The 27,872-nt window shown below is 31.2% G+C and overlaps 1 protein-coding gene across 4 annotated transcripts in view; it reads left to right on the forward strand.

Moving 5' to 3' along the window:
• Nucleotides 1-27,872, forward strand: part of LOC148628364 (forkhead box protein P1-like) — a 47,648-nt gene that overhangs the window by 12,998 nt on the left and 6,778 nt on the right. The window contains exons 1-12 of one of the 4 annotated variants that reach the window (XM_088586091.1): nt 2,019-2,838; nt 9,860-9,985; nt 10,663-10,833; nt 15,217-15,460; nt 19,043-19,216; nt 20,008-20,143; nt 20,897-20,984; nt 22,818-22,913; nt 24,536-24,842; nt 26,159-26,235; nt 27,180-27,290; nt 27,629-27,750. In XM_088586091.1, the coding sequence (XP_088442217.1) occupies nt 2,428-2,838; nt 9,860-9,985; nt 10,663-10,833; nt 15,217-15,460; nt 19,043-19,216; nt 20,008-20,143; nt 20,897-20,984; nt 22,818-22,913; nt 24,536-24,842; nt 26,159-26,235; nt 27,180-27,290; nt 27,629-27,750 (2,063 nt within the window). In that variant the 5' untranslated portion in view covers nt 2,019-2,427. Of the gene's footprint in view, nt 1-2,018; nt 2,839-9,859; nt 9,986-10,662; nt 10,834-15,216; nt 15,461-19,042; nt 19,217-20,007; nt 20,144-20,896; nt 20,985-22,817; nt 22,914-24,535; nt 24,843-26,158; nt 26,236-27,179; nt 27,291-27,628; nt 27,751-27,872 lie in introns of those variants that run through there. The other 3 variants (XM_088586093.1, XM_088586100.1, XM_088586106.1) reach the window with 3 other exon arrangements.

Consider the following 27,872-nt stretch of genomic DNA (forward strand, 5'->3'; position numbering starts at 1 on the left):
AATAGGACATTTCAATAGGACATTTCAGTAGGACATTTCAGTAGGACATTTCAATAGGACATTTCAATAGGACATTTCAGATATATGTACTATTGGGATTAAACTTTTAATGTCTGTCTTCAAACAACATGAAAGATATTAACTTATTCCCATTGCTCAATCAAGGTAGGAGTACAAATTATTCCAGATGGTCTTAATTATTTATTAAATCCTAACTGACTTGATAATTTTAATGTGATGTACTGGTTTTTTTTTGTATATTAAAAGGAATCTCACTGTTACACATTTTAAGGCTATTGTTTACTTCACATCATTTTTTCCAGAACGTACATATACATGTACCTAACTGATAATAAGGTTTTCTTCATTGTTTTCTATGAATGACAGCTCATGACACACAGGTGCATGTGACTGTGTCTTTCATGGGTAAAATAGCCAACTGCAAGTAGTCCAGAATTTCTCACACTCAAGGAAGAAATCCCAGATCTACAATAGAGACGTGTGGAAGAATCTTTTATTCTTTAATATGATGTAAAGTAGTGACAGGACCCACAACAATGATTTTGGTCTGAAATATGCCAATAATATGCCTTTAAAGGCAAATTTCTAGTTACTATGTGTGAAATTTGTGTTATTGTATAAATTAAAAATTATTCAAATGGGTTATCTAACTTTATTTTTGGAGGGAATCACAACTTTGATAAATCTTACAAATTGATCGTACTGATAAACATGTATACAGACAAAAGTAGTCATGAAATTGCCCTGTGCCTATTTACATAAACCACTATAGAGATTTCAAAAATTGGAACTATTGCTTTTTGAAATTGTAAATTTTGGATTTATTATCAAACTATAGTAGATGTCTGTTGAATTGTAATTTTTATTGTCTATAATCACATACACTCTGTATCAGAAAGCTACATGTATGTTGTGTGGAAAGAAGTGTACCAAGCTTAGATATATGTTTGGTATTGATATTTCCACAAATTGTTTGTGGTCATATTAGGCTGTACCTTTAAGAGTAATCAAGGGAACCAAGGTTATAGTGGTAATCAAAAGAATGTAATCCAGGGACAAAGACCAAACATGGAAAACAGACATACACAACAAAGAACATAAAGAAACTAAAATCATACACACAAAGTAACAAAAGTAAATGAGCAACTAGGACTCCACTAAAAACTGGGAGTGTGGACCAGATGCACCGGTAGGGTAAGCGTCCTCTGCTTTTCTAGAAACACCCACCGAGTTGCTCATAAAAAGTCAAGTCCAGGGTAGACAAACGAGGAAAGGAAAACCATGACCTGTTGAATAAATCAGTTTTCATGGTGCTGATGGATACGCCATAACAATCCACGAGTTCATGATGACGACCATAAAACTTCTGTAGTGATGACTTCAATCTTGTATCAGAGCATTTTGCTGCAATGGAAAACCATTACTAAATCTCAGCAAAAGCTCAGATTTTTGTCAGTATACTACACGAAATGGTATTGTGTTGTTTTTTTTTATAGATTGATTATCAGTTGTACTTTTCTAGCTAGGATTAGTACTAAGATACTTCAATGTTTGTAATATAATAGATTTCAATTAAAAGATTTAAAAAATTATTCTGAACCAAATAATGTTACTTCTGTATGTGGTTAAATCAACCAAAAGAAATGATTTAAATCAATTTAATAAAATTTTAGGATTTTTTTCGGATTATTCACACTTCATTAAAATGTAATGTATCTATAATTGTTGTCAACCAGTCGCTGTTTTAATGTTTCATTCCATTTCTTTATATAGACAAAAAGAGAAAAAAAATGTAGATATGTAAATGTTTATATAAATGATTTAAGCTTATGTAGTTCAGTGATATGTTCATAATTGCAGGTATTTAATATGTCAGTTATCTGTATGGACTACCTTTATATGACCTTCGACCTTAGGTATATCAACCAATTGTATTGAGTTGTTTATTTCACAGTTGTTTTCTGAACTGCTGATTGACAGATTTAAGTACCTTGCAATGGAGATCAAGTACTTTATCTGTGTTATTTCATTTTCTCATTTACAATACAGTCATTGATAAGATTGTTTAGAACAATATACAATATATCTGTTTTCATGCAGAACAAATACATGTATGTTACCTCTGTAAAGTTGTAACAGCATGAATAATGGATTAATCAATAGGTTGATGCTGATGTTACTATTAACTTCATGAATGAAGTAGGTGTAATCAGGTCAGTGGGCCAATTTAATAAGAAACCTACATCATAATAGGAATCAGTGCACTACTCTTCCTGTGGAATTCTAAATTTAGAAGAAAAAAATGTAAATGTTTCCTGTGTATTAAATTTGCAGCATTTACTTGATGTTTGCTTTGAATGCAGTTTATTATACAGTATTGTTTGGAGTAATGACACTTTATTTACGATGAACATACATTTTGACAATTCTGTGAGAGAGACATCATTTCATCCTACCTATCCACCACATCTGACAACAGTTTTTCATCCTGAAATTTACAAACGAATGACCAGATTCGAGGAGGAACTGTTGAATTCAAATCTTGTAGAAAGGAAGATTATGGAACACAATAATCCAGGGAGCAAGATCTTCCCAAGGATTTCTCCTTTGAAGCATATTAATCCAGATCTCAAACCTAATGAAATAGACTTGACCACAACTGGACATCATAGCCATATGAATGACTATTATACTTGTCTTAGCCCTAGATTCTATGGGAAGAAAGAGATTAAAGAGTATTCTCCAAGATGTGGATCACCTCCAGTTGTTTTTAGGGACAAACATAAAAAAAGTACATATTGTCCAGTTCTTGTACAGGTAAGAGACAGGAGTTGGTCAGCTGTGAAAATGGCAATTCATACCATATCAAAATGATCATGATTTTTTTTTTTTGTTATTGATGATGTTCAGTATTTCTTGTTTGTTTAGATTATTATGTTTGACTTTTATCTCTTAATAGAAACTTCCTCCTAATTGCTGTGATAGAATGTTTAGTAGACATTTCTGTATTATTCAAGTTGTACAATTCCCTTCTGTGAGTTATGGGAACAGTATATGATTTCATATGGTAGTCTTTTGAACTAAAGCTGGCTTTATATTCTTTTAGAAAAATACTGCCTTTCTCATGTTTATTTTCAGTTCTCCTCTTTAGTATGTCTTTATTCACTTAAAGCATTCTTTTTTTAAAAAAAAAAGAAGAAGCATGTGTTTATAACTTATGTATAAACATTTAAAAAGGTAAAAAACACTGAAAATTACAAAATATTTGAATAATGATTGGTAGTTATTAGGAAGGATTCAGGTTTTGAAAGAATTAACAAACAATTGTTGGATCAATGTTAAAGATAGTTATTTTCAGTTTCAGAGTATTACAGTCCACAGTCCCTTGCATTCCCAATTCTTGTACATGTATATTGATTTTTTTCAGTGGTTATGATAGTTAAATTTTCTGTAGGAATATTTTAAAAGTGCCTCCCACATTTCATCAAAATAATTGATTATTAATTCTAATACCTGTACTTAACTTTCACAAAAGAGGAAAGTAAATGACAGAGATGATTACATGTACTGCAAATAAAAGTGTCCTCTATTTTAACCACAGTCCAAGTTGGTCTTGTGAAAAATATTTCTCGATTACTTTAATTTTCAAGTGAAAGTTGATTATTTGTTATTATTTTTTGGTTTAATTTTAATCTTTGACCTGTTAAATCTCCTGGTTTTAATTTTTAGGGGATCAAAAACTTAATTACTAGGATTCCAATTGTGCCCTACATTTCATTTCTAACTGCTCTTTGAATTGTCTGAGATACCTGATACCTGATAAATAACATGGGTAGATAAAAACTTTCTACTCCCAAAGAAATGTTTCATTTTTAGCTTTTTAAATGTATTGTGAAGATTGTATTAGATTTATCAAACTAAAATAGGATACAATTAAACATGATTGTTGTCACAATAAATAATAACAAATCACCAGGACAAATTAAACCTGAAAAAAAGAAATGAAATTCAATGCTTTCTTTTGATTTGTTTGCAGATTAAACTGAAAAGTTTAAAAAATAAAAATGATACATTCGATATATGTGTTCTACCTATCTTAAAACACCTCCATTGTAGAAGAATGCTTTTAAAAACTTGTTTTCTATTGATAACAATCACTCTGACTAATTGATAGATTGAATGCCTGAATGGTTTTAGAATGCCATCATTTCCAATCCTTATTCTTATTCCATCATTGAAAGTCTTTTGATGAGTTTTGGCCCAATATTCCAAAATTTGTGCAAAGTTGTTCCCAGTTATGAAAAACTTTAGATTTGTCACTAATTATACCTATCAATTATAGATTTGCTGAGTGCTCACTGATCATGCTGATTGTTCTTTTAATGTCCTAAAGCACAGGCAATTGGAGGTTTCGACCACCCTCTTTTTTTGTCAAAACCATCTTGCCCCAAGTGCCTGTGTCCCAAAGCTGATAATAAATATATACCATATGTCACCTTTTTAGTGACTTGTTGATATATTTTACTACTATTGTCATTTGAGAATTATAGATGTATATCTTTCTGTATTGTACAATTTTCTAAACTGGTGCTAGGAAGGCAGAAGTTATCAACAGATTACCATATTGTTTTTCTGATTAATGCTACTACCTTGAAAGTAGTCAAGGTTGTCAATTACAGCTAATACCACACTGTATATCATACATTGATACAGATGCAGTAATTATGATAAATTCATTACAAAAATCAGCAGGATTTTTGCCAGTCCTATTTTACTTCAACATACTGATATGTTGTATTTATAGATAATAAATTCTCATTGAGAAAAAAAAAATAGTTGATGATTTTAAGGGGCTTATGGTATCTTGCATGTAATGAATTCTTTAGTAAGTAGAAAATCAAAGTGTCAATGACAATCAATGAAAACTAATTTATAGGTCAAATTACAGTACACATGTACAATGTATATCCTCAAGCAACCAACTGACATACAGTTCGTAAGTATAAGCTGGTAAAGTTAGGCAAAAAGTATGGCTTATAGCCTATTTCTTGAAGGAGTGAGGGCTACTTGGAAGCTAATATCTTAATTCAAAACTTTGACCATGAACATTTGTATTGCACTGCTCTAAAAACTTGTGTCAGTGAGGCAAGTGGACACAGAAGCCCTGACTTTTAGGGGTTGTCAGTTGGTTTGTCTATTCAAGTCTTCTTCCATCTTAAAAAAAATAGTAGAATTATATGTTACTACGTATAACTTGAATGTCACACATACTGAAAGTCTGTAGTCAAGGGTCATATAAGGTCAAAGTGTCACTTTTGTTGGGTGAATTGCCAAGTGGGCACATTTCAGCATGTCACTTTTTTTGTAGTGCATTGTGTATGTATGAGTACTATAAATCATACTAGATGGGAAGTGAGATAGACTAGCTAATTTCAATGACTAAGGTTCTAGTCCTATGGCTTCAAGTGCCTTTACTGCTAATAGAGATAAATTAGCAAAGACTAGCTTTACCTGTGAAGGTGAACCAATATCGTTCTATATGTTGACCATCGGATAAGGCTGAGCTTTATGTAAATTATATTCAACAGTGTCAAGTCAGAAAATGTGATGAATAAATCTTCCAAATCTACCATTTTTGTACTCTTGGTAGTCTTAGGTATTGGACCCTTGATTTCTGACCTAGGACTTTTTAATTCTAATACAAAGTGCTTCAAAGCTCTTGAAATTACAACCATGGTTAAAAAGTGATAAACACATGACCAACATTTCATGCAAAACATAGGCTGTGTCTATTCAAAAATAGGAAGAAACTTGTCCTATTAGAAAAGAAATGAATCCCAGAAACTTCATTTTATCATTGTTTTACCACAAGCTGGCCATTTATGTCATTCTTAACCCCTCTATATCGCTCTTGGTAAGCCAATACGACATAAATGACCAGTCCATAGTAAAGCAATGATACAATGGAGTTTTTGTGATTTAATTGTCGCTTTATTGTGGTCTTTTGGTTTTTCCTAAAGTTGGTCATTGATTTGAATCTGAATGTTGAACCCCTGATAGTCCAGTAGTTTAGCCTAACACAAATTTGCCTCTTAAATTTAGTCAAAATAAATTCAAGTTTCCTCGTTCCTAATCCTAAAGAATCAGATACATGTACATAGTGGAACAAACAAACTGGAAAAATGAGGCCACTTAATTAAATGTTATAAGATTACTACAGTTGATAACCTTAACAATAAATATTTGGTGTTTTATGTACTGTGAATTAGCAATATATTAATTCTTTATCCCACCAAGATAAATACATTCGTGATAAACAAAAACACAATATGTTATCATTTGTATTAAAAAGATATTATTTTTAAAGTACTTCATATTTGCAATCAAATCACCTATGCTTCAATTGATGTATTTATGAATGGTCTTTTTGATTGTCTTTTTAATATTTTATTTCTGAGATATTCATCAGAATGACATTTATATTTACTTTATATGAACAAATATTGCTGATTTGAATATTTTCATATACAAACTGTCAGTGTTTGCTCTGGATATGTTCATTGTATGGGGTATGGCATGGCTATCAGGGATCCTCTGCCAAAGATGGCTGGGCTGTTAAAATAATCGGTTTATAATAGCAGTATGGCTATCAGGGATCCTTCTGCCAAAGATGGATGGACTGTTAAATACTTAGTTTGAAGAAAGCTGTACATTGTGAAATATAATTAATAATTAGTAATTGAAGTGTATGAAGTTGAGTGAAAAAGTTTGCTTGTGAGTTAAGGCCCAAAACTTAGGAAAGATTTTACATGTATATAGTATGATTGCTCATTAATAGGTTCTTTTGTTATATTAATATTGTTTGCCAGTCAGGTGACATAACTCTAGTTTTTGCTGAAAATGTTCATATGACCAGCTTTGCTACGAAATGAAGGTTTTATGGGATTTTGACTGTGTTGGTCTGTCTGTCTGTCTTTGTTTTTTTTTTGTATTTTCCACCTTGCCTCTTGCTGATGCTATTTTTGTACATGTATGAAGATAATTATACATGTATGCATATTATTTAACCATTTTCATTCATATAAAGTATAGATTTTATTCTCTGTAACTTTTTTAACTGAATTAAATCATTTGACCTAGTAACACAGAAAATATATGCCAACTTGTTAGTCTATAGGTAATCAAGAAGAACGATTTTATTGACACGAAACCACTTCTGCTTATTTGTTTTTCGCCAGCTGTTTTGCACAACTGAACACATAATCTAAATCAAGTGTATAAAGCATTGTTTATGAGGGATTTTTTACTTAAAGCTTAAATAGGTGTGAAAAGAAGTTAATCCAAGTAAATGAAATTTAATACACGATTTTTATAAGGTGCTTTCAAACCTTGACCATGGTTGTAGTAACCCTGTAATCTATTAATCATGAATTAAAATATTACTCTTGTTTGTTGTTTGGCAGGAGGGAGAAAGAAAAGTTATCCTTGAAAGTAACTACAATGTGTGCCTTTGAAGCATAAAAGAAATTTATATTTGATTAATTTGTTATCTTGCAATGAAATGAATAACACTCATTATGAATTCCTTAAAGTTGATGTATTACCCAATTTCTATATTAATTAAATGATATTATTTTAGAAAGATGATCAATAATTATACCATATTTGCTGGTATGTGAAGTTAAAAAGGTGATAAAGAGTTGGCATTCGATAATGTAGTTAATGGTAGCATTTAAGATATAAAGAGTGTTGCTGGTACTGAGTGTGCAGAGTCCCCCCCCCACCAATAGCTAAATGTTACTAAATTTGATCTCCAATAACAGGTGATTCTAATGTGTTGATTGCTACTGTTATAATTTTGATTGGCACTATCTGCACAAAGTCCTCACCATTGATGTTATTCAGACACAGTTCTTGCAGATTTGCTAATGGGGTCCAAAGGGGAATGTATACCACTAATACTTTTACTTATAGATACTGCAAGCTCAAATTCTCATGACATTTTTATTTTGGCTATTCTCATAGTATGACATGTGATGCAAAATTAAAACTCTGCAAATATTTTCAACAAAGAAGAGATCATGTTTCACTAGTAGCTGCAATGATTTATTTGAAAAATAAGGCTGTTTACAGTATGTTGGTCATTAGAGCTTGAGTTAAATCAGAATGATTTTGACGATTTCATTACCAGTGATGAAAGTACATTTGTACAGGTAATTTCCAAGACAATATGCCAACTTTGTGATTGTTTTTCATTCATTTGACTTCTGAATTTCAAAATAACATTTTGAGGAGAAAAAATTGACAATATTCATTTCTGGGTAATAAACATGTAAATAGCAGTGCATTTTGGAATAAAATTATTAAAAATCATTTATTGAATTGGAAATATATGGCAGGGCAGATAAGAGCCGACAGCTGCCAAAGGTGTTTGATTAGTAATTTGAGAACTGTTTGATCTAGATCTCTCAAAATTTTGAAATGTATTTTAAAAAGACCAATTTTGGTTTGTAAACAAGTTAATTTTTTAACAACTTATGAATTATTTGAAATGAGTTTCATAATATGTTTTGTTGTTCTTGGCAACAAAATGAATGGAAAATTTAGTTGTTAATGAATTGAACTTCTTGTTTTTGAATCAATCAAGTTTTAATTGCAGCCAATAAGTAACAATTTTCTCCTTTGCACTCTTACTTGTATTTGATCAGAACTTCGTATACAGTAATTTTATTTGATGTTCTAAATTTCTAAACATGTTGTTTGTAATAGGTGTCTTTGATAAATAAGTCTAGAGCTTATACTGGCTGGTACTAACATAAGTCTAGAGCTTATACTGGCTGGTACTAACATAAGTCTATAGCTTATACTGGCTGGTACTATCATAAGTCTAGAGCTTATACTGGCTGGTACTATCATAAGTCTAGAGCTTATACTGGCTGGTACTAACATAAGTCTAGAGCTTATACTGGCTGGTACTATCATAAGTCTAGAGCTTATACTGGCTGGTACTAACATAAGTCTAGAGCTTATACTGGCTGGTACTAACATAAGTCTATAGCTTATACTGGCTGGTACTATCATAAGTCTATAGCTTATACTGGCTGGTACTATCATAAGTCTATAGCTTATACTGGCTGGTACTAACATAAGTCTATAGCTTATACTGGCTGGTACATGTACTAATATAAGTCTATAGCTTATACTGGCTGGTACTAACATAAGTCTATAGCTTATACTGGCTGGTACTATCATAAGTCTATAGCTTATACTGGCTGGTACTATCATAAGTCTATAGCTTATACTGGCTGGTACATGTACTAACATAAGTCTATAGCTTATACTGGCTGGTACTATCATAAGTTTAAGTATTTCAAAGCAATTGTATAAACAATGTATCAACACATATTGTTCTTGTTGTCCCTTGCAAAAAGGGACTTTGTGTCCGTCTTCACAGGTACTTATAGGGATATCTCTGAAAATGCCTATTGGATTTTGGTAAAGTTCTGTAAGATTGTTCAATGCCTCATGATCATATTATATCCAAATTTTGATTTGGCAAATTTTACTGGCATTTTGGGCATATTTTTTTACTAACAGTTTATGGCTACTTGCAGAAATCTTTCAGTTAGAATATTAGGACTGAGGGGAAGAAGCTTGAAAAAGGGGGCACCTTAGTGGATTTAACCAGCCACACAGGCACACTTTTGTTGTCTTGATTTCAGCCATGTGGGTTTGAAGGTTTTGGTCTCCTGCTGATACTAAGGAAGTTTAATTAGTCTGGTAAAAATTCAGCCTTGTAAAAAGTAATTGAAAAGTAAAAATTTTTTTTTTTTTGCAGGACAATGGAATGATGGAAGAGGCAGAACATCAAGAGGCAATCAATCTTTCCTCAGCTAGGGAAAATACAGAAAGTATGATGAATGGAGATGTTCTCAAAAATGGTGATTCTGCACATGAGCCTTTGGTAACTATAGAACATTTTTGTTAATAATATATACATGGAATACTATCAACAGTTGTGATTCAAATAGTTATTTCCTGTTATTGTTTTTTTTCTTTAATAAAAACATTGATTTGAAGTGTATAACTTCCTTGCCTTCAGTTATTCTAAAGTTATTTCAGTATTTGTGTATTGTATAGAAAAAATAAAGCTGTTGTCCTGGTTTTTCAATGTAAAGGAAAAGTTTTTAGTTGTTTCCATTTTTATACAGCTGTTTTTGATGTATTATAATGCATAATGATATTCTCTCTCTGTCTGTATGTCTGTTCACATGTCCTTAGGTAACTCAAACATTTTTTTAGGGATTATGTTAACTTTTTGTAACAATCTTTTTCTTCGTAGAAGCAAATTCCTTAGCTTTCCAATCTATTGTTTTACAAAATTTTGGTGGCAGAGTTATGGGACTTTAACTACATTAAAGTGGGTGTACATTGGATTCTGCAATGTAATAATTATTTTTTCAAATGAACTACTGGTAATTCACATCAATGAATTTTCCCTATCAGCATATAACGATTATCATTCAGTTTCTGTTTTAGAAAAAAAAATATAACCACGGGTGCCATATCTCGGGTCTTTTTTCCAACACATTCATCAAAAATGTACAGTGTTACTGAAAAACATTTATGTTGAATTTTCAGCACCAAGAAAGTTTGCTAACCACTGCTGATCGAGAAGTACCAATTGAAGCAGGGATGGTACCAATGCAGGCAACAGAAACCCAGCAGCTACAACAGCTTATGCCAAAACTTAGTCAGGCTCATCAGCTACAACAACTAATGCAACATCAATCTTTGGTTCTTCAACATCAGGTAAACATCTTTAAATACCAAGTATATTTTATTGTTAATGCAAATTAACCTGATCCAAGATACTACCAGACAGAGACAAGGATGGTGTTGTGTTGTTATGAATTCGTTTAATATAATTTTATAGTTGATTTGGGAACAAGTTACATGTAGGTCACAGTGTGCAGAAATTCTGTTTTACATATGGCTTGTTGGAAGTTGATAATTTTCATGGAATAATATGCCCACGATATTCTTAAATGCTAATTTTTTTTTAGTTGCACATAGAAGTATATAGTTTCATCTAGAAATCATGCAAGAGTAGATTGTGAGTGATTCATGTTTATCTTTTGCACCAAATAATTTTTCCTGGTTACCTCTCAGAAAGCTTAAAAGACAATGTTTTCAACACTAACATTATCTGTAAAAGGTTGATTTACTGCTCAAGTTAACGAAATCAGTTTATTTCTTGGGACATTTCTATGCTCTGTCAAAGTACTCTGTCAATTATTTGTAAGTGTGAGACTTTATCAATCATTATTTTTTTCTATGTTTATTTGTTAATGGGCTGTGAAATCTGTCAGTTGTCATTAAATCTGTTGTTTTATTGAGGGATGGACAGCTGATCCCCTCTGGACAAAGGTGACATAATTTTGTATACTTCTTGCATTCAGACAACATTGAACAAGACAATAAAAAAAGTCTTTACAAGTCTACACAATGTAATGATCTGGTAGACCTGTCTGTACCCTCAAATATAGGTCATTGTTTCTACACATACATGGACATGGGGACATTACTGGTACTTGTTTTTTGCCCACATACATATATTCTTGGTTGGCCCAGTTATTTCCACTTTTATTATTAGTTTTTTTCTAAACTGATGTTAATCTTTATAGCGGGCATGATTTTTTTCTGTGTCAAAAAAAAAGTTAAATTAAAATTTTTTTTGTTATGGCACTCTCAGAAATAATTGTGTGCATTTAAGACATTACTTACTGTTAAATAAGAGTTTTCCCTAACCAAAATGTGGTTAAATTATTTTTAAATCTCTGCAATGTCAAAAATTTATCCAAATTCTGTAATGCTAGAAGTTAAAAAGTGCTTTAGTCTGAAGTAGTCCAATTACAGTCTTGTCACATTGTACCAGTATATAATATTTTTTTTTAAACAAAAAAAAACAAACAAACAAAATTCCGTCTGCACAGTTCAAGTTATTTTTTTCTACAAGTTTAAGGGCCTAATGAAATCAGTCATTATATATTGTTCTTTCATTTGTCCACCATTATTGTAGACCATAAAATTCAGGTCAAGTTCAATTTCATGTTATAGATTGCATTTAGGATTTATTAATGCAAAATGTACGAGATCCCAGTACCCTACTTTTTATACAAATGAATAATTATATACCATGAAACAAGGAACACTTCTTTTGTTCTAAGATTTGGTATTTTTTTTAAAATACATATTCTTTCTTTAACTAATATGCTTGATTTAACAAAAAGACATATGTATCTGCACAACATGTTGCATTTAATTCATGCATAAATGCTGTTTTTTTATCTTTGTAATGTTAAGAAAAATTAGAATTTCCCTTATTTAGATCTATGCTTGAACTATGATGCAGGATTTACCATTTTATTGATTTTAAACTTCAAGTTTTATTAAAAAGAAAATGTTTTTATCATATTTTCATTTCTAAATGTACAGAAGTAATTTGATTTTCTCATTTAAACTTATTTTGGAAAAAGATTTACAGAAAAAAATATTTGAATAACAGTCCTTTTTTTTAAACAGTTTCTTTTGTTTAAAATCTGTATTTTTTATTTATCAAAATTTAAGAGAAGATTGAAAATTTTGAGAAATTCTTATTTAAAAATTAATCATTACCAAATCTTCTTAACGTCTCCTCTTTTGAGGCCCATTTTATATATGGATGGTAAAAAAAGGGCTGAAGATATTTTTTGTTTGAAAAACTATATTGTTGATGTTTTAATTGCATTTTATCTTGTAACATAAATCAGTTTTACACAAATCACAAATATAAAAACACAAACTAATGACATGGAGACATGAATTTCACATGTTTAACCATCATGCATTAGTAGTAGCTGTTAAAGTTCTTGTTATGTCGACATCATAAATATATCTTGTCAATCCTTGATCTTCTTCATGGAAAAGTGTTAAAACAAATGGCCTTTTGAAAAATACACTTCCGATGTCACATAAAAGTAAAGCATTTGTTGTTTTGACATTCAATAAATGGTTATGTGTCCGATACTTGTTTGTTATAATAAAACACTGGTATTAAGCAGAGGATACCTATAATTGTGTAGTTAATGGTCTTTGACTTTGTTACAATTCAGTTCTACATATTGACTTATCATCTTATGAAATGGACAGACAGGGAGGTCTAAATTAAGTATAATGTAATGAAAAGTTGAGATTAGTCCTGGTATCTGAAAGAGCAATTATGTATAGAAATAGACCTTAAGGCAGGAAGAGTCCTTTTTGCCTGTTGTTCTGTTGTCTTTATGAATGATCTGATAATATCTTGTTATACTAAATTTGTCAATTCGTTTTGTTTTTTTTTTTTTTTGGGGGGGGGGGGGTTTACGATGTATTTCACCCAAATATTTGTCATTATTTGTAAATTTTTAATTTTTGTAAAAATTAAGTTATATTTTATTGAACATGGGCATAGAATTCCTTGCCAAATGTTATGAAACTTTGCAGAGTGTGGTTAAATTGTTAAATTCTTTCTTTTTTGAAGAGTTCAAATGATTTTTTAACAAGATTAAGCCAGAAGAGAGTTTCTTCATTTGCCCTATTTACTCATGTTGATATTACAAACAGATGTAAATGACTTTTCTTTTAAGTCAAATTGGTTTGATCTTGTTTGCCATTAAGGCTTTGTTTTTCATTGTTTTGTTGGGTTTTTTTTGTTTTTGTTTTTGTTTTTTTGTTGTTCCTTGATTTTGCTACCCTGGTGACTTTTTTTTTCACATCAAGAACACAGTTGATTGGTTTTGCTACCCTGGTGGCTTTTTTTTTTCACATCAAGAACACAGTTGATTGGTTTTTCTACCCTGGTGGCTTTTTATCACATTAAGAACACAGTTGATTGGTTTTGCTACCCTGGTGGCTTTTTATCACATTAAGAACACAGTTGATTGGTTTTGCTACCCTGGTGGCTTTTTATCACATCAAGAACACAGTTGATTGGTTTTGCTACCCTAGTGGCTTTTTATCACATTGAGAACATAGTTGATTGGTTTTGCTACCCTGGTGGCTTTTTTCTTCACATCAAGAACACAGTTGATTGGTTTTTAAATACAAATTGAGTAGTCTTAGTGTGACACCAGGCATCTTGTTAATTGCTAAAGATATTGGAAAGGTTATTTTTCCCTCCCCAGGATTTTAAAATTTTAGTTCAGTGCAGTATTATTAGACAGAAAGATTATAAGCTGTATTGAATGAGAACTCTTGGTTGTGGTAGACTCAGAATACCTCAGAATATTATACTTAGCAGTGATGTTAAAAGAAATAACCTATTTTTATACAATGACCATGTATGCCCTTGTCTCAATTACAGTTTTAATATATTTACTTATCCATAACCTAGAATGATAATATATATGTTCTTTGCTCTTCATAACTACCAAGGAACTAATTTAAGGGTATTCATGACAGTTGTTATTTTTTTTTGCTGAGGCTTGGTTAGGCCAAGAAAAAATATATGAGTATATAGATTAGGTAAAATCATTCTGTTTTTGATTTTTTTTTATACAGACTTTTATAGGAGGATTTCTTGACTTTAATGGTGCTTGTCTAAAATTTGATAATTTAGCAGTATTTCTTAAATAAAATAACATTGAAATGCTCTTGGATGTGTAGGGTAAAATTTGATATGGTCTTTTTTTACTAGTTGTCAGACTAGAATGTTGGTCCAATTGATTTTCAAGATTAAGGTCAAGGTCACAGGGTCAAATTTTTGACATGATGGATGATGCTTTATATCCATCTTAGATTGCAGGTTTGGCTGATGTATAACAATATCTCTTAGCTGACTATATATGACATAGTTCCTGAGAAAGCTGACTATATATGACATAGTTCCTGAGAAAATAACTTTTCAGCAACTTTTTTTTTTCTTCTCAGAAGTATTGATGTTAGCTATTCATGTTTGCTTGGGGCACAGGGCTTACAATATTTTAAAGTCGAATTGTAAACAAAATTTGTAAACAGATGTTAAAGTTTATTTACCTAAGTAAACATGAAAAGGAAAGAAAATCAATAAAATGTTTTTATTTACTTTGTTTAATTTGCTTCACATACATAGTAAACAAAAATATTCTCTTTACTTGATCTGTAATTCTCATCAGTTAAATTTCATTTTCTTTTTAGCAACAACAAAAGCTGCAAGAGCAGGTTATTCAGGAACTAAATGAACAGCTTCAAGTTAACTTATTACAACAGTCTAAACTCATGCAACAACCAGACAAACTGAAAAATAGCAAGTCACAACAACAACTTACACAGTTGGCTTTACAACAACAACAACTTGTGCAACAAATACAACAAATACAGTTACAACAACGGCAGTTCCTGTTGGCATGTCTTACACAACCACTAGTTGGTGTCAACCAAGGTAAGATTTAAACCATGGCATTTGAAGGTTAAGACTAATGAAGTGTTTGTTGGTATGTCTGGCATGATAACTAGTTGATGTCAACCAAGGTGAGGTTATAGGTTAAGTCTAATGAAGTTTTTAATGCATATCTAGCATGTTCACTGTTAGGTGACAACCAAGGTATTATTAATATGTGTGTAAAATTGTTGTTGTTATGTTTTTCTTAGCCATAAGTTAGTAACAATAGTGTCAATCAAGTATAAGGTGTTCTTGTAACATAATCATATCTGATAAAACTATAACTTGAAAAAGATTCAGTTCATGGTTAAGTTTTTGTTGACATGTCTTATCTTAGACATTGGTTGGTGCTGACAAAAGAGCAGTTCATGGTAAAGTTTCTTTTAACATGTCTTGCCTAAGACATAGGTTGGTGTTGACAAAGATACAGTTCATGGTAAATTTCCTGTCATAATGTCTGCTCCCTCTTTTAGTTGGTGTTGACAAAGAACAGTCAATGGTAAAGTTTCTGTTAACATATCTGACTCTCCTTTTAGTTGGTGTTGACAAAAATACTGTCCATGGTAAATTTCTGTTGACATATCTTATCTAAGAGATTGTTTGAGGTTGACAAAGATGCAGTCCATGGTAAAGTATTGTTGACATGTCTTGTCTAAGATATTGGCTGGTGTTGACAAAGATGCAGTTCATAGTAAAGTATTGTTGACATGTCTTGTCTAAGGCATTGGTTGATGTTGACAAAGATAAAGTCCATAATAAATTCTTGTTGACATGTCTGACTCTCCTTTTAGTTGGTATTGACAAAAATACTGTCTATGGTAAAGTTTCGGTTGACATGTCTTATCTAAGACTTTGGCTGGTGTTGACCAAGATGCAGTCCATGCTAAAGTTTCTGTTGACATGTCTTATCTAAGACAACATTGGTTGGTGTTGACAAAGATGCAGTCCATGGTAAATTATTGTTGACATGTCTTGTCTAAGACATAGGTTGGTGTTGACAAAGAAACAATCCATGCTAAAATTTCCTGTTAATATGTCTGACTCCGGTTTTAGTTGGACCTGACAAAGAAACAGTCCATTGTAAAGCATCGTTGACATTGACTCCTATTAATTAATGTTAATCTAAGTAAGAAACTTGCATATTACTACCACTTGAAAGATTAAGGTTTTTTGTGAGCCTTTAGTTTAAAAGTCTGATATTAGGACAGTATTCAATAGTGTCTGAACAATTCCTTTTAAAATAAATATTTACCTGTAAAAAGGTTGGTACATTGTATTGATTTTGATTTTTAAGATCACGCTCTCGCGGCCTACTCAACAACAAATTAGAGGCTAAAAACAGGTTACACCAATTAATAAATATATTTAATTGGGTAAAGAATATAGCAATGGTAATTCAATTAGTGAGTTTTTTTAAGGATCCAAATAGATAGGTCCCGTACTATTTTTTATGTATGTTGTAGAAAGATACACACAGGTTCTAATTTGGAAAAAAAATGAAGTTTAATCAGTTTTGTCCATCTTCAATTAAAATTTGAGAAATTATGCTTAATGATAGAAAGGGACATTGGAAATGAATTCTGTTTTGGTGGATTTGTTTAAAATTTGAATGAGAGTTTTCAAAAACTTCATTACAAGTTTCAAAGAAACTTTGACGTCATTGTTTAAAAAATTAGAAGCCCTACTGAGTTGTGGTTGTTCAGAGAAACAAATCTTGTCTAGGGATTAGTGCAGTGTCACAATCACATTTTTTTCTGAAGAACAACAAATATGAGCTCTAAATAATCACTCTGATAATGACTTGTGCATTTGCAATATTTAAATCATTAGGTAACATTTTCAAGTCCCTAGAAGCTTCTTTTTCATAAAAATGGATTTGGTAGGTTTATAATGCCAAATCATTTTTGTTTATTTTTTCAGCTGTTTAGAGATAAAAAAGATCTATTTTAGTTCTTGATTGTTTACAACAACCCCAGGGTGGCCAGGATATTTGTTTACTTAGTTTATTAAATTCCCAGGGATTGTTTACACATTTATGTACACAAGTAAAGTTTTCATATACAAAGGCCATTAATTTCAAACAAAACAGTTTCCTGTTTAGATCAAGTAAATAAAGCAAGAAATAAAAGTAAACACATTTAAGTGAACGTTTGTTCAAAATGTCTGCAATTTACAACATGTTCAAAGGTGTTTTACCAGTAATGCATTCTTACTGCAGTTATTTTCCAGGTTAGTGAATGTGTTCTTAAATGATTCTTTTTATTTCAAATGTAATTAATATGAGTGTTACCTTTGAGCTCTTATGATATAAAGGTTTTATACAGAATATATTGGTATTTTAGAAAATGTTTGTGTAAACATTTATGCTTGTTTATTTTGAATAACCCTGACCTAAAAAACCTAACAGACTGTATAGCCAGATGACTAATTGTAGTTAAGGTGCTTAATTTCCAATTTAAACTTAGACTTTCTGTAAGTTTTGCACCTGTGGGCAACTGATATTTGTAGTGTCTGTCTGTCTGTCTGTCTGTCTGTCTGTCATTATACCAACTGACCTAATGAGTTTATTCAAATTAAGTCTGATAATTTGCCTTTCTGAACTTTAGGTTGAGTGAACAACATTTTACAATATTGTATGGATTTTGATAGATCTTGGCAAAATTGTCGTGGATGCAAAAAATAGAATTTGCAAAAAAGTGAAAATTCAACATTTTAATCTTGAAATTCTACACTATTCAAAATTATGTTGCTATTATACCATTTCAAAACTTTCCTTTGGATCGTACATGTAAGTAAATTATTCATGTGATAGGGTATTTTGTAAACATGTTTTTAATATTATGCCTGTCTGAAGTTTCAAAAGGGAGATAACTGAGGTTTTTTGTGTATTTGGTTGTCTATTAGTGCATTTGTTTATGTTTGGTTTCCATTCTTATACAAATTTACCAAACATTAAATAGAACAATCTAAAAAAGGTTTCTCCATTTATAAATACAACTTTATCATTACTTTGTAAATAAATTTATATGCTAATTAAATTTCTAAGTTCTGATGTGAAATGACATAGATCAACGCAGGCTGTTTAAGGGTGGAGCTCATCTACCCTTGAAATTTGAGATCCACCCTAAACTTTTGAATATTATTTTAATAAAATGAAATTTTTGACCAAGAAAGTTGCAAAATCTGCCGTCATCAATCACAAAATTTTAGCTAAGCCCATAAAAAGGATCTACATCACTCTAAAATGTATAAAAAAAAACTTAGGTCAGAGATCTCATGGAAAATTGGTTGATTTGTTTCACCCTTGAATTTTGATCTGTGGTGAACTCTGGATGTGGATAAAGGCCATGTCAAAGGTCAAGGTGGATGTTTTGATACTTTGATGGATTGGTTAGGAGTTTATGTTCTGAATGATTTCAAAATTTGTTTTTATGTTCATGTCTGCTAAACTAAAGATTAATCTTTAAATGTTCTAAAAATGAGAGAGTGGTTGCTCCTTACTCCTTTAATAATTTATCATTGAGTCACTTATATTATTCATTTTAAGATATTTCTCTATACATGATTATGATTTAATTTCAGGAATGATGTCTCCTGTTGAAATTCAGCAGCTTTGGAAAGAAGTTGCAGCTCAGTCTGGCCTCCAAGATGAGAATAAATCTCACTTCAATGGTCTCACTTCCACAAGATCTCAGTCATTACAGGCATTACCTACCTGGACCAATAGCTTAACCAACCATGTGTCTCCAATCTCAGGTATCCGTCTTATAATTACCCATACTGATAGCTTATCGACCATGTGTCTCCAATCTCAGGTATCTGTCTTATAATTACCCAAACTGATAGCTTTCCAACCATGTGTGTCCAATCTCAGGTATTCGTCTTTTAATTACCCAGACCAGTAGCTTACCAACCATGTTTCTCTAATCTCAGGAATCTGTCTTATAATTACCCAGACCAATAGCTTACCAACCACGAGTCTCCAATCTCAGGTATATATCTTATTTTTTTTCAGAATTTATTTATCTGGTGCATGGGTATGTTGATTGATAATTACATATTTTGGGAGGACAGATTCTTAACCCATTGTTAAGTACTGGAGACTTTTCAATGAAAATAGGCTCAAGGCAGAACTCAGCTTGTCATGGTAAACTATGGGTACTGTACTTCAAATCTGGCCATGGGTTAGATGCTTAAACCTGTCAAGGTGTTTATCCCAGGTGGCTGAATGGGTTAGCCTTTACTTTGAGGGTCTGCATAAGAGGAAAAGCTGACCATGGACAGTAGTTGGCCAACAAGTGTGGAGGGGGCCACAATTCATGCACACTAAAGACCCCATTAGTAATGATCTTGTGGGGTAGGATCTTGGAGCTGCTACGGTGGCAGAATTTGTAGTGCCTTCCCATTACACCCACTTTCTGGTAGCAGTCAATATATTTTGCTGATTCTTGTTCAACTTGTTCTCATCTTGATTGTGCATGAAATATTTGTGACTGGATGTTTAACAAACAACAATCAATCAATCAAGAACTTTTTTCATCTTACAGGACAACCTTGTCAAACAAAGGAAAATGTAGCAGAGACAGAAGACAATGAACCTCGGTTTACCACATTATACAGACATGGAATGTGTAAATGGCCTGGTTGTGATGTTCAGTGTGAAAACTACAAAATATTTCTCAGGTTCCTACTTATTTAACTTTTTGGCCGACAACAAAAATTTGTGAGCAACATAATTTTAATAATTATTATGCAAGTATTATGATGCCAGTACTTAGAAAACAAATAGAAAATGCACAGTTTTATTAACATAGAATATTTTTTGGCAAGAAAATCCAAAAGGATAAAAAAAAATTTAAAATGACTTTACTCTTTACTTATTAAGAGTAGACGCAAATAACATTTTGTCTTAACTGCAGGGTAGTCTTTGTGCATGCATAATAAATACTTCAGCAAGCACAATTTCTTTTCTTCTACCAAAGGCATTCCTCAGAGCAGTGTTCTAGGATTTCCTCTTCCCTGACCCATGGGCAAGTGCAATTTTATTGAGGGAAGTTGTTTTTTATGCTCCACTTTCCATTTGGCAAGTAGAAAATTAGAATTTTTGGAAGGATTTGTAAAGTTCGGAAAGCAGACTTTATTCTGTGAAAAAGTTAATCTTCATTTATAGTTTTCCTATGGGAAACCTATAATATTGAAAAATCCTATAACACTAAGAAGTTTAAGTGACATGTACTGATTGACTACCCTGTAGTTAAAACAAAAGGTTCTATAGGGTAAGTTCCATCTTCCATCTGCCAAGTATGGACATGATTATAAACTTCTTTCCATTTAAAGAAAATTATTTATTTGATCATTCTTGAAATTGATTGTATAGTAAGTGGTCTAAATGATTAAGAATGAAATAGTTCAGTTCTTTATTTTTTTCTATTTTAGACATATCAATGAAGAACATCAGCTAGATGATAAAAGTACAGCCCAGGCTAGAGTTCAGATGCAAGTAGTTAGTCAACTAGACATACAGGTAAAGTTAATAGGCTTTCTTCATCAAACCTTTACTAAATGTACTTTTTGACCTGGTTATATTTTTACTGATGGTTTCACCTCAATTGTCCCTGTGCCAGAAGTTGCATAAGGCTTAAGCCCTGACTGTCCTCCTATTTCTATTTTGTGCCTCTTTTTTTCACTTATCCATCATTAATAGTTTCCTTCTTTCATGGTTTTTGTTTGCTTTTTAGTATTTGGCTTTCCTTTAGTTCTGTTTTCCTTCTAGGTTCTTTTGAAGTACATAGCTGTTTTTGTCTCCTCAATAGGTCCCCATCAATGTTAACCTTCTCTTATGGGTTTCAAAACTGATGTTTCTGGTGTTTATCAGTTTCAATAAGTCTCATGTCTAGACCATTATAATCTGTACAACTTAGCATTCAATTGTTTTTACCTCCAGCAAATACTACATAATATCTTAGATTTTAAAAGATTTATTTTAGTAATGGCTAGGGTGGATTTAGGAGTTTGAAACCCTCCTTTTTCAAAAACAATGACTTTAAGTAGAATCAATGGTTCTGTAAAGTCTTATTTACAAGCTATAATTTCTGATGTTTTTGATGATAAAAATCCTGTTACTTTCTACTTGCTTAAAACCTTTCTACATATATTTCTATGTTTTAAAACAAGACTAAACATGAAATCACTACTTGACTAAGGTTATAATATACTATAAATAGTTTTCACTGTAACTCCTTATACTGTGATTCGGACATGTCTTAATTATTTATTTCTCTCTGCTCCATTTTAAGTTATTTGTGCCACAAAGTACCCATTGACAAATCCAGTTCTTCCTGTTAAAATGTATTTGTCCCACAATTTCATGGTGTGTCTATCTAGGTCACTAGTTCTTACTTTGCCCACTGATCAGTCAGTTTGTTTTAAGTGTTTCCTTTAATTAAAGAAAGGAAATTTGTTTACAAGTGAAGATTTGTTCTTATACTTCTTTATTGTTGCTATTTTATTTAAGATGATGTTATTAAATGGAATTGTTTCTTTCCACTTCTACTTATGTGTATATCACTGAGTACCATTGACACTTGTTGCTTGTTGAAATATGAGGCTTTCTCATATGATTGTGCAGAATAAGTTTGTTTAATGAGGTAAGAAAACACCATTGCAGAATGTAGATTGCCAAGTTTGATTTTATATCAGGACTATCAACTTTTGTGGTGTGCTCTTTGTTTTGTGAGGGTGTTGCTTTGTGAAATATTAAACTATTGTTTTAATTATCCATTTCATGTGCTCTTGAAACTTTGATGGTTTGTGTCAGATATAAATGGGATATTTTTACAGTAGGCAATTTTAACAACTTTAAAACTTAATTTTGTTTATCATTTATATGATCATAATAGTGAACATTGTTTGTGGCAGCAGTCTTTGCATCAGTACACACTTGGTTTTCATACTTTGGTATTATGTGTTGGATCATGATCAATTTTGACCTCAATGTTCCATTGGGATTGATATTGGCTCCTGAAATATTATGAGGGGCCAAAATAAGCATTTTATAGATTATTTCTTGACAAATTTCAATGGGGTTGAGTTGTAAGTCATGATATCTTGAAGTTCTTTGATATACTGAATTTAATAATGTAGAAATAATGTCAAGTAAAACTTTTATTCTATGGGTGCAAATTTTCTTAAATTGATTTCTCAGAAACTGATGGCCAGATTTTTATAATAGAATCCTTATAACATACATATAACCATTGAACTCATTTCTTTTAGGAGGTAATTGTCTTAAATATTTATTTGAGCTATCCTTGGCATTTAAAATTTTCTTAAAAGCCTACTTGTTTTACATTTTCAGCTCACAAGGGAGAAGGAATTATTACAGGAAATGACAAAACATCTACATATGAACCCTAATGAAAAGAATGGTAACTTAGAGGAAACAAGTAAAGTGGTATGTTATATCGCTCTTCGTGTTTTCTTTTGATGTTCATGTCTTTCCTGTTTACCAGTACAGTATTAGTACTTATTCATGTAAGAATCATGCATAAACAAGTATTTAGTGATAATATGCATATCTTTTGCTCAGGCATATTTTGACATGAAACCTTTTAAGATGCTGAAGGAAAATTTTTTTTTTCAACAATGATAGTATCTAGGAAAGTTTGGTTTCATGTATATTCTAGGCTAAAAGTTGTATGATACTACCATGAACACTTACAGAATGATTTTTGGCAAAAGTTTTTTTATAGATTTATGATATACAGTTAAATGATAACAATATTACAAGGGTTGTTTAAAAAGTCTATTAAATATATCTTTGTTTCTTTTGATTAAGAACCAAATTCTGTAAATATAAAAACTATTGCAATTTATTTTTATTATTGTCAAAAAACAGTGATGGACTTTAAATCACTTTATCAAAAACTCATTGTGAAATTTTTATCATTACTTATTGAGTATTTATTTCAAAATTGCTAAAATTAAAATCATGTTTTTAACCAAAGTTACAAAGTGACAATGATTTCTGAATTTACAATAGGTAGTGTACAGCATCACTCTCTGCCTAATTTTAAGACTTGCAAATTCTGTAACATGTGATACACCTCAAAAACTACACATTTTTATTTTTGTTATTTAAATTGCTTTAAAGGTCAGTATAATGAAATGTGTAATTATTCATTCCAGTATATCTGATGTTAGGAGATAATCCACATTGAAAGTCCAATAGTTTCTACTGTTTTCCAGTGTCATTTACAGGGTTAACTCCCTTGATTTTGATTTCTACAATTGATATCTCCTGAGACATAGGTTATATGACAAGCCACTTGTTCATTTATGTTAAACAAAATATCCTAAATTAAAAATATGTAGGCTTTCCAACCATGCATCACATTTTGCATGATTCTTAGCTGTAGGGTTACTTTAAATCTAGAAGATTTTCACAAATATATCTTTTATCCAATATTTTGTAAATATGCATCAAGCATCAAAATTATTTTCATTCATAAACATGGAAGGTATAATCCACATAGGTGTTAAGCTTCCTGCTTTTGTTGGGAGCCTCCTGATATTTCATGAAAAATTCACCATTCTCCTGCTTACTTGCCTATGTAAAACAGGAGATTTGTGTGAATTTTCAGCTTAAAATCATGATAAATTACTGAAACAAAACTCTGCAAATCCCACGATTTGAGAAATTGTTGAGAGAGAGATCTCTTGCTTTAGAATTTTGAAGGTCAACAACTATGAATGTATACAGTTAACTTCTGAGAAGTTTTAGTTCTTTTTGTAATGCAATTTTTTTTTATCAAGTTATGTCTTAAGTATTTAAAAAAAAGAAATAATTGATAAAGATGTCAAATGAAACAAAATTATTACATGCCTACACTTGTAACTGAATGAATACTTGTACTTGCTTTGAATGACTTAACTTGTGATTACTTTTGGCAGAACTGTATAACTTACTGAGTTTTTTTTATATTAAAATTCAGATTTATATCCTCAACCTTATATCCCTAAAGCTCTTATCAGTAACGTACCATTTTATACATATGAAGAAATTTTGGATTTCAGCGACCACCTGTTTTCATGAACAATACAACAGATTTACCACCATCACCATCTACTATATCAGTACCCAGTCCTTCCAAAGTTACCCCCGTGATAACGACAAAGCCAAGTCTTCATTTGTCAGCATCTGCCCCACCCACACCGTTACCGTTAGTCACGAATCATATACCGTTACCCAACGTCATACCACCACAACTTGGACATCCACGGCAATCCACGTCACAATCCTTATCTCAACCATCTACACCTACCAGTATTGGACCAATGAGACGAAGAGTTTCAGATAAATGCAATCTACCAATATCAGCAGGTAGAGAGTTTAATATGTTATTGTTATAACTATAGTTATGCATTCAGGGGCAGATTCAGACATTAACAAAATAGGGGGAGGGCTCTAGGTTATCATTGCTTCTTTTTTGTCCAAAATTAGGGCAAAATTAATGAAATTTACAAACAGAAGTGGTTTTCTTGGCATTTTATTAAGTTAAAGTGATATCCTTAATGGATTAAGTATGTCATCATCTCCTAAACAAGGAACATATCAATGGATAGAAATACTCCCACCTGTCTGTCCCATTTGTCCACAGAACCCTTGTTAAATCTCAAAAATAAATATTCTGCAGAAGAATTTGACCCTACTTGACACATAATTACATTTAGTCCTAATGAATTTCTAGGACCCTGTTAATTGTTTATGTTAATGTTTGCCTTGCACAATATAGTTTTACTTAGATGTGGAATAAGGTAATAATACAGAAATTTAGGGATTTGGCCCATGAGCCAACAACAACAAACCCCCCCCCCCCCCACTTTCAAGCATTTGTCATCAAATGGAAAACAAAAAGAGGGTATGTCTTACCTTCCATATAAAGTAGGGCTCATGACGCAACAACATAAAATTGTTATCTTGTTTTACAACCCTACTGGTTAAAGCATACTTCTGAGTACTATACTAGTTATTATTGTAACTTTTCTTTGCATGCTTTATTAAGACAACATGGAAAGTATGCAATAAGCTTGAATCTTATGACTATGAAAAATTACTAGAATGCTAAATATTGTTTTTAAAGTTGAATGTTAATGCCTACTGATGATATCTGGCTAAATTCCAAGAAAAATTCTTCATTTTACCTACTTCTATAAAAGGAAGTTTATATTTATTTCAATTTGATACAGATGTTTACTTACTTTCAAGTATTACATCATCTGTTGATACTTAAAAAAGGTCTTTCTATCAACTCTATTTACTTGAATAAATTCTGTATACAAGGTCACTTTTGAAAAAAATAAATTTTTAACCAGCAATGAATATAGGCAAGGAAAATATTCTTTGTTTTGCTAATTTAGGACATTAAAAAAGGTTTTTCCTATAAAATGCTGAAGAATATGTATGTATTGTCTAAAGAAAAGGTTGGTGTGAACAGACTAATCCACAGTTAGAACGTAGTAGTTTGTATGCACATGAAGCCCTACCTTTAAGGGAGTGGTGATTTTATTCATTTTGACAGAATTACTGGGGTTTATATTGAGTTAACTGATAGCTGGTATTATTATATTTATTAGTGCATATGTCAATATCGATGCATGGTCAATTTTTTTTTTTTTTTTTTTTGGTAATTTTTCCAGAAATCCAAAGAAACAGAGAGTTTTATAAAAATACAGATGTTCGACCACCATTTACATATGCCTCTCTCATCAGACAGGTAAGATATACTGTCAAGCTTGTAAAGCAAACTGAAGCTTCATAAAAATTAAGTATAGTTCATATGTTTTTCCTTTCAAAATCAATTGAACTAAAAAACCCTCCAAGCAAACTCATGGCTGTCTTTGGTTCACTTATAGCATTATTTTTTTAACATTTTTGAGAGAGTTTTAACAAGAATTGGTTAGCATTTGGAAGTAAACACAAACCAAATCTTTAAAGTTTTACATGTTAAATAGATACTTGGCTTGAATCATTGTGGTTGCCATCTGGTTGCATACTTTTACCACATTAAAATTTAAAAAAAAAACAGATGAGGAATGTTTTTTAACTAAAGGGACATAACTCTGCAAATTAAAATGATATTTTGTGTGTATTGTAATGTTCCTGACATAAATTACTGTATGCAGATGCTAATAAACCAGTAATTTTTATATATGAAGTCTTTACTAATCTAAATATACATTTGTGCATACAATAAATATTTAGTGTTCAGTATCCAAAAATAGATTTTAATCCTTTTCAAAGCATCTGTTACCATATGTCTAACCTAAATTTTAAGACATGAAAGTTTTTAAAAATGAATTGCACATAAAATTTACATCATTTTTATTTTTATTTCAAATAGTAATTTTTAAACTAATTCAATGGAGTAAATTTGATGTGCTTTTAAATTATTACATTGTGTGTTGTCTTTAACTATAATGTTTGGCACTATTACCTGAACAAAAATAAAAATTTTGTGATAGCTATATAAAGCAATTATTCCTTACTTCATAATTGCTTAAATTCTGTATAGTACATTGTAGTAAAACTTATTGTGTCAAATTAATCATTCTTTTGTTATGTTGTTTTCTGTAACTGAAATTTTAACTAAAATTTTCCAATTTTACCCTTCATAGTTTTGCTCGAATCTCTCATTCAATGCTTACTTAATTATTGCAGGCAATCATAGAATCTCAACATAAACAGCTGACCCTAAATGAAATCTACCAGTGGTTCCAGTCAACGTTCTCCTACTTCAGAAGGAACGAGGCCACATGGAAGGTAACGAAGGTCTGAATTACAGATCAGAAGAAATTTTTTTGAATTGTCTCCCTTTTTATGATAAAGAAAATTAAAATGTGTCATAAAACCTGGATGTAATTTTCAAATTTTGACATTTATAAATTCTATGAAGCTCTTTTTGAATGAACTTTTAACTGTTGTTATATTTTTCTGGCAACTGCTATGTCAATTTTGAATATAGATCTAAAAAATTACAGAATTTATAGAAAATTATAATTATAAATGTATGTTTTGATAAAGGGAGTGTTCAGTAAATATCTAAAATTAGAAACCTTGCAAGTTGTTGTTTAAAAAATTTTTTTCTGAAGAAAGTCTTATTTTTGTAGAATGCAGTTCGCCATAACCTCAGTCTTCATAAATGTTTTATGAGAGTTGAGGATGTAAAAGGAGCTGTATGGACGGTTGATGAGGTGGAGTTCTATAAGAGGAGGCCACAGAAATTAGGAGGGTAAGTATATCGTGATAGTGTTGTAACATTCAAATGCTCAGTTTTAAACAGAAAAAAATTACTGTATACTATAAATATTTTGAATTGAGCTTATCATTTTCATCTTGGAATAATTTCAGACT

The sequence above is a fragment of the Perna viridis genome, chromosome 1 (genome assembly GCF_037379345.1).
Source record: "Perna viridis isolate PV_CMFRI_1.1 ecotype Kerala chromosome 1, ASM3737934v1, whole genome shotgun sequence".
NCBI classification, from domain to species: Eukaryota; Metazoa; Mollusca; class Bivalvia; order Mytilida; family Mytilidae; genus Perna; species Perna viridis.